Source organism: Asterias rubens, chromosome 16 (assembly GCF_902459465.1).
Source record: "Asterias rubens chromosome 16, eAstRub1.3, whole genome shotgun sequence".
NCBI lineage: Eukaryota > Metazoa > Echinodermata > Asteroidea > Forcipulatida > Asteriidae > Asterias > Asterias rubens.
Window position 1 is genome coordinate 12489115 of NC_047077.1, and position 12592 is coordinate 12501706.

The 12592-nt window shown below is 37.8% G+C and overlaps 1 protein-coding gene and 1 long non-coding RNA gene across 2 annotated transcripts; both read left to right on the top strand.

Moving 5' to 3' along the window:
• The first annotated feature begins 6461 nt into the window (after positions 1–6461).
• LOC117300948 lies at positions 6462–8032 on the top strand. The gene is made up of 3 exons (XR_004520247.1): positions 6462–6502; positions 7267–7366; positions 8006–8032. It is a non-coding gene; the product is annotated as an uncharacterized LOC117300948 (long non-coding RNA).
• Positions 8033–8178: 146 nt separating this feature from the next.
• Positions 8179–11621, top strand: LOC117301121. Its single transcript, XM_033785010.1, has 4 exons — positions 8179–8208; positions 9623–9840; positions 10406–10565; positions 11419–11621. Exons 2-4 carry the CDS (start codon positions 9664–9666, stop codon positions 11619–11621), a joined length of 540 nt encoding a protein of 179 aa, XP_033640901.1. The 5' UTR covers positions 8179–8208; positions 9623–9663.
• The last annotated feature ends 971 nt before the right edge of the window (positions 11622–12592 follow it).

Below are 12592 nucleotides of genomic sequence, written 5' to 3' on the forward strand. Positions count from 1 at the left end.
CGTTTGAACCGGTGATCAAATTTGTCATCGGTGGTGGTCCTATGCGATCGGTGATCAGCAATCGGTCATGCATATTCACGACCGGTGATGGATTTTTGCAATCGGTCAACTTTAGGGCTCGGTGATGGCTTTTTGCAATCGGTCAACTTTAGTGATCGGTGATGGCTTTTTGCAATCGGTCAACTTTAGTGATCGGTGATGGCTTTTTGCAATCGGTCAACTTTAGGGATCGATGGTGGAATTTTGGGATATCCGAATTTTGCGTCCGGTCGGTGCAGGCCTACTTCAAAACCTATGATTGTGTAGATTGTGGATATTAATTGTTGTTATTTTCTAGTTCACACCACCATGGAGGAATAAATTACACTCACCAGCGGGTTGACTGACTTGCCAAACATTTTTAGAAGAGTACCATTTTCTAACTATGTAAGGGGGAACGCAACAACCATCAAATTAATTAGCTCTTTCTAAAAAAAAAAAAAATAATAATAACAAATCGGTAGGAGAGGGTGTGGGTTAGGGTATCTTTAGGCCTTTTCACACGAGGAAATTAAGGGGGAGGGGCTCTTTGATATGCTAGTATGCAGCTCATGAATATGTATATCTTTCGTCAGACATCAGACAACACAGGATGTGAAGTAAATGAATTATTCATTTTGACGTCCAATCACGCACTTCTCTTATCACAACCTTTGGACCCTATCATGCTCACTGAGCGTCCGTGGTGGTGGTGTGATGTAAACATGTCTCGTCTTTCGCGGGCAATATGGTAATGAGTTGACCGTGGGAACTCATCGCATATTATAGTAATGAGGTCAGTGACACATTTTACGCCAAGTATCACCGATGATTATTTGCCTCTTTGGCGTTGGCGCCACGCCAAAGAGGCAAATAATAATCGGTGATGGTATTTTGCGTCCGGTGCAAGCCTATTTCAAAACCTTTGTTTGCAGATACGCCACTCACCAGTTTCTTTGACTGACTTGCTATACATTCATAGAAGAGTCCCATTGTATAACTATGTCTGGGGGACGCAACAAACATCAAACTAGCTAGCTCTTTCTAAAATGTAAAATAACAACGGGGTAGGAGAAGGGGATCCATGTCCCAATTGGTTGTCGTCCTCCATAAATGGTGTGGGAATACAAATATTTTAAAATGTTTTTTTGAACGACTAACACGAGTCTGTACCGATAATTTTTCTGAATTTCATGATTGCTCTATGAAATTGTGACAAAATTCTCTCCTTTTGTTTGACAAGTGACCCTACTCGGATTTCTCACATAAAACATTCGCTTTTGTTTCGCCATGGTTGGTGTGTCTTTGTGTGCATATAGTTCAGGGAATGAAATGTTGCCCCTTTGTTCAAAGGAGAAGTTAGCTTTATTCATAGGAGAAGTTTAAACTTTAGATACGGTAGATTTACAGATTGAGTTTGGAAAAGGAAATCAAGGAATAGTTTTTGTATGAGTATTTGAACTGGAGATTTCCAAATTCTAGAAGATATAGATATACAGATGATCAATGAAGTGAGACCAGTCACTCAAGTTGTCCCCCCGCCTTTGGGTATTGTGAATTTATTGTTTCCCATAGCCACTGCACTAAAGCTTGGTTCTTATTAAAACGTGGTACGGTTTAACAATTTTATAATGATATGCAGCCAGGTGGTTAAAGATACCTATACTACAGTACAGTACATGGACACAGGAAGACTCCTGCTGGGGACGTCCAGAGATGGGTGTTGATCGGGACATTCCTCCATGATTGGGAGATAAACTATGAGATAAACTGGTCAAGTGAATGTTTTATTTTTATTTTTTTATATATGATTATGTCATCAATGACTCCAACAGTGAGAGACCACACCAATAACATGTTTTCCTTTTCCAAACACCTCCACCCTCCCTGACACTGGATTTGGTTGAGAATTTCTCGCTCCTGTATTATTTCCGCTTTAGTACTTTATAACACCTGTTTCGCCTTGCGCCCCCCCCCCCCCCTAAATTAAGAACTTTATACAGTACGTTTTTCGCTTTGGATTCAATTAATACATGCCTCTCCGTTTAAAAGGAAATATTTGTATAATACTTTACCTAGCCTTTTATAAAACGTGTTGAGTACGTCCCGGTTTTACTATATCTGTGCTTGTCCTAAAAAAAAACATTCATATGATGCCCATAAAAATTATATTTTTTCGATCAAAAACGGTTTTTGTGTGGTCATAATGTTCTCACCTCCGGCTCTGTTTACACGGGGCTACTTGTATAGGATTTCAGATTTCACCTAACACACAAAACTATCAGTTAAAAGACTCTTGTTCAAAAACATTTACCTTCACTGAATGTAACTATTTGTATTTCCCCGGCATACACCATTTCCGGAAGACGACAACCAATTGTCACACCCTCTCATATACCCCTTTGTTATTATTATTATTATTTTTTAGAAAGAGCTAATTAATTTGATGTTTGTTGCGTTCCCCCTTACATAGTTAGAAAATGGTACTCTTCTAAAAAATGTTTGGCACGTCAGTCAACCCGCTGGTGAGTGTAATTTATTCCTCCACGGTGGTGTGAACTAGAAAATAACAACAATTAATATCCACAATCTACACAATCATAGGTTTTGAAGTAGGCCTGCACCGACCGGACGCAAAATTCGGATATCCCAAAATCCCATCACCGGTTGCAAAAGTTGACCGATTGCAAAAAGCCACCACCGATCCCTAAAGTTGACTGATTGCAAAAAGCCACCTCCGATCACTAAAGTTGACCGATTGCAAAAAGCCATCACCGATCACTAAAGTTGACCGATTGCAAAAAGCCATCACCGATCCCTAAAGTTGACCGATTGCAAAAAGCCATCACCGGTCGTGAATATGCATGACCGGTCGCTAAAATGGACCACCGATCGTGTTTTATCACCGCTCGCTAAAGTTGATCACCGATCGCATAGGACCACCACCGATGAAAAATTTGATCACCGGTTGCAAACGACCATCACCGATGATTAAATGCCTCTTTGGCGTTCCATAGTGTACTGTGTGGCATATGGGATGGTCGTTTTTTGTACATACAATTACAACGCAGGCCTCAAGCTTACGCATTTTCCTGGTCGAGTCTACATTCACGTTAAAAGTCTGAAAAGGTACGTTCTGTGAACATTTAAAATAAGTGAATCTTGAAACCATGTTCATTTTCATAACCACTAAATAAAATTAAATTGGGGCTTTTCGAACTATTCCAAAACCGAAAACGAGTGGCCTACCACTTGGCAAGACTTGGTTTAGTACTCAAAAATGTACTCTGAACAGCGTAACATAAAAAAGGAAGGCTATTATTGGCCGTCACATAATCCATAAAATTCCTTCTAGGTTTTAAACTGTTTACATGCAAGTGTTTGTTTTGCTGTAGGCCTAAACAAAAATGTGTCCACAAATCTGATTTAGTAAGTTGCCGAATTTCCTTACCATTTTTTCAAACGTGACGGATTGTTTTATTGTTGCTTATTTCTGTCTACCATTAGACTTGTTGCGGCCCAGTTACAGTGCTTAAAATAATGTACAGCACATCTAATTAATACTGAGTTATTTTGTTAATTGAGTCCTTGGCAAGGCATCATCAGGAAACGTACCAAGCAACGTTACACTTAACCCTAGGCATTGGCCATGTTGGTTTAGTAAAGCCCTGAGAATTCTTGGGCATCAGTGAATTATAAATAAACTGGGCAAATTTTGGTATTGTACAGGGTGTAAAAACACTCAATGTTGATATTCATTCCCCCCCCCCCCACAATAATAATAATAATAAACTAATTAGCCTAATTAATTAATAAATTGATAAATAAACAAACAAACACAACCAAAAAACAAAAATAAATGAATACATTTATGTTAATTAACATTAACACAACAGGAAAAAAACTCACAATGATAAGGGCATCATATTGGACAAAAAGGCGAAAACTAAAGGGAAGAATTGCAGAACACATACAAGACATAATTGATGACACTGAGTTTATTTCTTGTCACTCAGAAGCTCAGTATGATTCAGATATTTTGGACTCTTCTACACTTACTCAAGTTACTGCATCAAGAAATGAATCAGAAATTTTGTCACAGGTCACTGATGATGCGAATTCAGTGGAGCCATCAACTCACTCTGAAGTCCACATTGAAAGTAACGTGATTGATTTTGATTTGCATTCATCAAGTGATAATAGTGCAGGAGAAAGTGACTATGAGCTTGACGATGTAGCAGGAAAACAGATAATCAGTGACATTGCTGAGTGGGCAAAGACATTTCAAATTCCAATGTCGGCTATGAGCTCATTGCAAAATGTCCTTATCCCTTACTTTCCTTCAATGCCGAAAGATCCAAGAACTCTTCTGCAAACCCAGCATTCATACACGGTAAAACATATGGCAGGTGGGCAGTATCATTACTTTGGTATTGAGGAGAATATCAAAAACAGATTCAGTTCGCATCCTGAATTCACTTCAGTCACAGAAACTCCTTTGAAGCTGCAAATCAATATTGACGGTCTCCCCCTTTTTAGAAGCAGTAGTACGCAGTTCTGGCCAATTTTAGGTTGCTTGCAGAGCTGTAGAGAGCCTTTTATCATTGCATTATTTGTTGGGCAAACCAAACCCTCCAACCTTGCCCAGTACCTACATGATTTCAAAGAAGAAGTTATTAAATTAAAGAATGATGGTTTTCATTTTGATGGAAGGCATTTCTTTGTTGAAGTTTCTTCATTCATTTGTGATGCTCCAGCAAGAGCATATGTGAAATGTGTTAAATTATGCACTGGTTACCATGGTTGCGATAAGTGTTGGATAGAGGGTGAATGGCTGAAAAAAGTCATATCCCAAGTTTGATGTCAGGCTGAGAACAGATGCAGAGTTTGTTGACATGGTAGATGAGGATCATCGCCATAGACGTTGTCCATTACAGGAGACTGGTTTATGATTGGTGTCTGCCTTTCCATTGGATTATATGCATTTGGTGTGTTTGGGGGTGACCAAACGATTACTTCGCCTGTTAATTAAAGGTCCCTTGAGATGCAGAATGCAGAGCTGTACAATAAATGGAATTTCAGATGCTTTGATTGCTGTCAGAAATAACATTCCTAAAGAATTTGCGAGACGTCCAAGGTCACTTAAGGAAATTGACCGATGGAAGGCAACCGAGTTTCGCCAATTCTTGCTTTATACTGGAATACTGGTCTTGAAAGAGCATGTTAAAACTGAAGTGTACAGGCATTTCCTTATTCTTTCTGTAGCCATGCACATTTTGTTGAATCCTGCTCTGTGTCAACTATACTGTGATTATGCACAACAGCTTCTTCTTACATTTGTCAAACAGGTTGAATGCATATATGGCAGAGATCAACTGGTATATAATGTGCATGGTCTACTCCATTTGGCACATGAGGCGAACAAATTTGGCTCACTTGATAACATTTCAAGTTTCCCATACGAGAATTTTCTTCATCGGTTAAAACGACTCATCAGAAAACCATCCTCACCCCTTCAACAGGTAATTCGACGTCTCTCAGAGGAAAAGTCGTCCCCAAGACAAACATGTTCATGTGGGCAGAAAACAACCAAAGCTGACTGCAAGAAAGAGCACATGAATGGTCCTTTGCCACCTAACACTAACCACTGTCGGCAGTATACCGAACTGCGTCTTGATTCATACAGTATTTCATCATCACCCAGTGATAGCTGCATAAAAGTGAAAGACAGTCTAGGTGTTGTTCGAAATATTTTGTTGAATGACAAAGTCACTGTTGTGTACGAGGTGTTCAAATCTGTAGACAATTTTTTTGACTATCCCCTACCCTCTGGATGCCTAGGAATACACAGAGTTGCTAAGCTTGATGGTGTGCTCCATACATGCTCAGTATCAGAAATTAAGTGTAAATTCACCATGTTGCCATGTAAAGGAGGGTACTTGGTTATAGCTCTGACTCATCAAGTTTGGTAAAAACAAAAGTCTTGATGGTTGACAGCTTGACACTCGGATCTTAGTTGCATGAAATTCATTTTGTCTACTAAGCAACGAAAGTTAACAAATGAAAAATTTTCTCTAAAATGATATTTGTGGCAACCTAGAGTATCTAAATATAGAAAAGTAAAACTAATAGCACAAGTCTATTGTATCAAAAGGGACTTAACCTTATTTTTTTGTTTTTCATTGTCTAAAAGAACATGGTTTCAAGAATTTCTGTTTCACTGAAAGCGACCCCCATTTTTCACAGAAAAAACACTTGCTTTTTTAACCAAAGTTGATTTCCAGGGAAATGTACGCAGTTATTGAGTTCAAGATTGGGGGCACTGTGGCCCTAGTTGCTGAGAGCTGGCTGACGGACGAAGACAACATTGTCAAGTGGCCTGCAAAATTCAAGACACAAGGCAGAATTGACAGAGCTGTACAGAGGTGCGAGCCACCAAGCAGTGATTATGAGCGGTTCCCCTGTCGTGTGCTGTATAAAACAGGTGTGTTGTTTGAAACTTAACAAAATTTGCCAAACCATATGTAGCTAACTTGAGTTGATGGCAATTAAAACTAGATTTCTGAAAACATACTCTTGTTCCTAATGTCTAAATATGATTTATGTCGTTTGTTGATGTTGACAATAACATGATAAAGGCTTGTGGTGTAAGTGCCCGCTGTCAACATTTTAGAGTCACCTGATAGCTACCGGGTTGGTAACTGGCCACTGTTAACGGACCGAGCTTGGGGCGCGGTCCATTAACCAAGGTTATAAACCATGTAGTGAAGACTTCCATTAATATATACCTTTTTGTGAAACAATTTGTTAAAACGGTCAACATTTGACAATTTTGCTTTGCCTTTTTGTTGTACTTATGTTCAAGGGATGCAATCAACTGTGAGCTCTGCTGATTGTAAACAACACCATATCTGGAAATGTAGGTTTATACGCGCACAAATTACATTTTCAGCACGTATGCGTGTGTGTGCAGTAAACATGGTAAACTACTAGTTGTACACAATGTACGCAGGTTTGGGGCCCATTTGTTCTCTAGTGTCCAGAGCCAGTCTTTATATCACCTGTTTACATACCCCCATGTGATCAGGTTTGACCAATCAGAATCTATAATTCTGTCCAAGATATTTATTAATATAATACATTTAGTTCACAGAAAAACTGCACAGAGACTTTACAAAGCTGGTTACTATACAATAACATTTTCACAAATTTTCAGGCTTAATTTTCCGAAATTTTTTCATTTTCCAGCCTCTTATGAGAAAGGCATGGCTAAAGTGCGCCAGGCACAAGACACATCAGACATTGGAACTGATATGGAAACGGAAGTGCCACCCAAGAGAATTATGAGGTTTGTAGTGATCGATATCATGTTCAACCGCCCATTGTAAAATCCATAGAATCAGTTCTGCATAGAATAAGGGAACTTAAAGGCATGTCCAGAATTTTTTTTTATTTTTATTTTTTTTTATTATTATTTTTAATCACAATTATATTATATATTTATTGACCAAACCAACAGCGGACGAGCCGCCAATTACAGGAAAGGATAACAAAAAAATAATAATAATTATTAAATAATTAACAAAGTCAGTTCTTTCCTTTAGAAAACTTAGGGGTTCCAGGTCTCGGCCTTAATATTTTAAAAAACTGCGATGCACGAACCCCTAATAATTTGCTGTATATACATGTATTTCATTAGCTGATATTGCACAAGGTAGTTCGCAGTGTAACTCATGAACCAAGGAAACATTGCAAAAGCAGAATCTTTAAAAAAAATAAAAAAATTGTCACTCTGAAATTTGCTTGCTAACAAGACTTGGTGTCTCAACTGACGGGGTTTCCCCTTCATCTTGGGAATCCCATAATGTTAGAAAGCCTTCACTCTTTATCTTGCTGAATATGACAAAGTTTTGTATTCTGAATTTCTGAGCTTGATGAAGTGCTTATTGTTTCCTTTTTTCACCACACAAAAAACAAACATCATCAGGCCAAACCCACGCTATCAGCAGGATGCACCATCAGATGAAGAAATTGTTACTGCAATTCAGCCACGTCGCAGTGTGAATTCCACATCTAACAACAGCCCATCAGAATTGCCATGTCCACCACAAAGCCTCATCCTTTCGGGATCACCCTCGGGGTCTTCGGGGTCTTCGGGGGGTTTGAGTCGGTCCTCATCAGCTTGCACAGGTATTTTGAATAAGTACTTCACTCTTTGTGACTGGCAGGGTGGTGTTATTTCTACTATTACTAAAAGGGGAAAAACATATTGTATTGTATGTGTACTCATACAGGATGGTTTTAAAAAGCTTGTAACCTGTGTTGTGTGTTAACCATGGTCTGCAGGTCCTGAACAAGTTATGGGTTTAGCTTAACCTGTGAATCTCAATATGGCCCATCATAATTAGCATGTACAACACTGGATGGCCAAGGGAGCTTCAAGATACATTGACACGAACCCACACAATGAATGCATGTGTAACCCTGAAAAATGGATCACTTGAATAAAGTAAATAAAACTAAACGTTGGGGAAACTCACTTCAGAAAAACTCAATTAATCTAAGGATAGAATAGGGTAAAGACACAAGGAAATGCAAAAAGTAGGACAGCGACTCAAATTGTAGGTTTCCTCATTAAAAAAATAATTAAAAAAACAACTGTATTGATTACAAAGCGTTGACCAAAAGCAAGACCAGTGATTCAATGTACAGCAATAAAAGGTGGAAAACTTCTGTCTTACAGAACATTCCTAGAAATTAACTTGTACAGGGTGCTGGAAGAGATTAAATTGGAAATAAACAGTGGAAGGGTAACTGAACAAAGTTTTTTCTACACCTGTCACACATGCAAACCTGTTGAAGGTGTTTTTCATCCACTTTCTGAAATTCCAGAGACTTTGTTTTTACTTAGCGGTTGAGCTCTACTTGTACTAAGCACTTGTTAAGAAAATACTGTCAAAAGTGAACAGCTTTGCATGCATTCATTGTGTTGGTTCGCGCCAATGTGTCTTGAAGCTCCCTTGGACAATCCAGTTTTGTACATGCTATTTATGATGGGCCATATTGATATCCACAGGTTAAGCTAAACCCATAACTTGTTCAGGACCATGGTTAACACACCAACACAGGGTAAAACAGATTACCGGGAATTTCAGAAAATGGGTGAATATTTAATAAACTTTGCTTCTCTCCACCCAGGGGTAAATGGGTACCTGTGAGGGCAGAGATGGTTCTTGTGATTGGTTTAGCCATGCGCATATAATTGTCGCACAGGCTGTATACTCCCCAGGGAGCTGAGATGGTTTAAGGAATGATTTAAGGCCCAGTGACCAGGGGTAATAATGTCGGAAGCGCTTTGAGACACCCCATGAAAAAGCGCTATATAAAAACCGTGTATTATTATTGGCATTTTTTTAACCAACCTGCACTCGATGGAAAGTCATGTGTGTACATACACTAATTTCCAATCCTATTATGAAGCCCATGTGCTCCCACTCATACCCATGGTAAAAGCACTTGTTCCCATGAAAATGTCTTTTAATACAATATAAAAATGTCTTATAATACAATAATGGTTAGGCACTCATTATACTATTTTCATCAGCAACTGAGAGGAAACTGCTGACCCTGATAGAAAAGGCAACCATGATAACTACAGAAAACCGAACCCTGCTCATTCAAATACTGAGAAAACTCAATACGTCACAACAGGAGTTAGATAATGGTGGTTTGCCAGAAGGATTGACTTTTCCCTTGAAATTGTTGAGGGATGTGAGAGACCTGGAGGCCCTCCTTCAAAATTTCGAGAAGGAGAAGCTTTTGGTAAGTTTTTGTGTTTTTCATGGCAAAATGCTGGAAACATTCAAAGAGTTAATTTCCATTAGAAAACAAATCACAAAAAATGTTCAGATTCAATATTTCAAAAACAGAAAGAAAGATAATTTTGTTTTCTTTTCCATAGATTAATTGGATGATAAAACACAATTTGTAAAATCGCCTGAGTTTCTAAATCATGTTTGTGGTTACTTTTTTTTATCTTCGAATAAAACAACCATCATCATTTTACCAAAAACAAAAATAACAGTTGTCTTTTATTGCGTTTTGGAAACAAACTCTTAATTCTTTTACACTACTAACTACTTCTTGCGGAACGTTTTTGTTTTGGAAAGCATATAATTATTTTACCAAGCATTTATCATTAGGATGCAAAAATGTTTCCACACACAACTCTTTACGTAGGAATAGAAAGTTGACAGTAAAACTGATGTCTCCTTGGATTAACGCTAATGTAGAAAGCATGCTGAATTGTTATTATCCACTATTATCCACTACGGCAGGATCATTACTATTGTCTATCTGCTGATTTTTGTTTTCAAATTTTTTAAAGGTCACTTACTTATCCAATATTGGTGGAGAGAATCTTGGCAGTACGGTCAGACGAATTCTTGTCTGCGTATTGACCAATGACCTTGCAAAGCAGTTTAATTGGATTGGAAAAGGCACAAAGGAGGCCTTCTGTAAACTTCGTCTGGTGAATGTTGTACATCGTAAGTATTAACAGCCACACAAAGCGCAAGTTGGGTCAGAAAATGAAAATATATAGAACAAACATACTTGAAAATATAACTCGAAAACTTAGTCTAAGAGATGATAACAGTTTAATTAGTTTACCAGACTACCCACATTGAAAGATCAAGTATGACTTATAATTGTGGACAATCTTGTAAACTAATACAATTTGTGTGTAATAAGCAATATAACCACAAGGGAAACTGACTGTGTAAATTTTAATTCGTTTTTGGGTAGCCAAGTTTTGTGAGACACAGACCTAAATTCTGTATCACTGTAGCCGTATGACAGTATGACCATCTATGTGAGATGAGACTTGGATACAGGGAGCCCTGGTTTGTTGAAGGGCTACATTCAGAGGTTATTGGTTGAATGCTTTGTCAGCAGAGTCTTATGGATTTGAATGTACTTTGATGGAATGATCCTTGGTTGGGGGTTCCAAAATTGCAGGTCAGAGAACTTTGAGGAATTATTTTAGCTCATTTAAAAGAAAATGCACAAAATTTTACATTTTCTAAGGGCACAAAACTTAATTGGGATTGACCACAATAAACGGGCAACACGATCTGGGCCCAATTTCATAGAGCTGCTTAAGCATAGAAACTAGCTAAGCAAAACAAAATTATGCTTACAAGGAAAAAGTTTACCAGCTGAAATATCATTTATAATGTAGCAAATGGGACTGGTATCCTGTTTGTTGTTGCTTAGCAGAAATTGTTTAAGCAATTTTTTCTGCTTAAGCAGCTCTATGAAATTGGGCCCTGCGTATCACTTGTTCGTATATATTTTATTTCAGTTAACTTGTTTTCAAATTTTCTCAAATTAATTCAGGAGCTGTTCGCAGAAATCCAGCCGTCAGATCTGCGACAAATGCTGAGATAGATTCCATCATAAAAGATTGGTTTCGCTATGCCAAAGACCGTGATGGTGGAAGGACGAGAAGAGCAAGTCAGGCCAGCGTTAGTCCTTCCGAAAATGTCAGCCAGGAATCTACTGAAGACTATGGTTCCAGTGATGAAGATGACCGTCCCTGATCGATTGTTTCGATGTTTGAAGTTGATTGAACTCATAATCATTAATGGTAATCAGGGACTCAATAGCAAGACTGCCTTGATCACGAGTGCATTCACGTTTTTTGTACTACTTTTCTAATGAGCCCAACTTGAGTTTCCAATGTAATGTTAGAAAAAAAGAAGCTTTTATTTTATTTTTATATTTACTTTTTTTGTCGTGAAAAAAATCCCATACAGATCGACACGTGTTTTCAAGTGGAACAAGCAAAGATTGTTTTGTGCCATGTGGTCTTGTGGTCGTCATTAACCCATATGCATGTTGGTTAAAAAAAGTTATTTGCTTGAGTTTGAAAATAAAAATTCATAGCTATTTGCATTCTCACAGTGTCAGATTAATGGTGTGACATGTCAGCGGCTGGCTTTTATGCACAAGGTACACTCTGAAGGATTTTAAAAATAATCTAAAGGATTGTTGTGAGGGACCAACTTAAAAGCAAGGTTGTTTTGATAACAAGTGTTTTCACTTTTTGTGTTAAAAGAGCGACTTTTTGAGCCCAACTTTTTAAGTATGTTGGTTAAAACAACAGAAATTATGTTGCTTGAGTTTGATAATGAAAGTTCATTATTACAGCATTTGCATGTCCATAATAAATTATGTCAAATTAATAGTGTTATGACATGTCAGTGGCTGGCTTTTATGCACATTAGAGATCCAAGTTTTTGTTGACAAAAGACCAATTAATTTACCTTTTGTTTACTCTGAAAAATGCCTTTCATCTGTAGCCTAACTTAATCAGATTTATGTTTGTCAATAGTACAAGAAGTTAATAATTAAAGTGTTGTAGCAAGAAGTTTATAAAACCATTAAGGTAAACAAATACATAAATGTTGCATTTTTCTCTTACATACTTGGGAGTACACTTTCTTGGTCTCCATTTATATTAAAGATTCTTTAAAAAGATCAAAGTGTTCTCAACTGTTATGTTTTCAGT

What these genes read in the sequence shown, in the direction of transcription:
- LOC117301121 (XM_033785010.1), top strand. Translation starts at nt 9,664, where the DNA reads ATGATAACTACAGAAAACCGAACCCTGCTCATTCAAATACTGAGAAAA. An exon ending in TCGAGAAGGAGAAGCTTTTG is followed by an intron (nt 9,841 to 10,405) that starts GTAAGTTTTTGT and finishes AATTTTTTAAAG; the next exon opens with GTCACTTACTTATCCAATAT. An exon ending in TCTGGTGAATGTTGTACATC is followed by an intron (nt 10,566 to 11,418) that starts GTAAGTATTAAC and finishes AAATTAATTCAG; the next exon opens with GAGCTGTTCGCAGAAATCCA.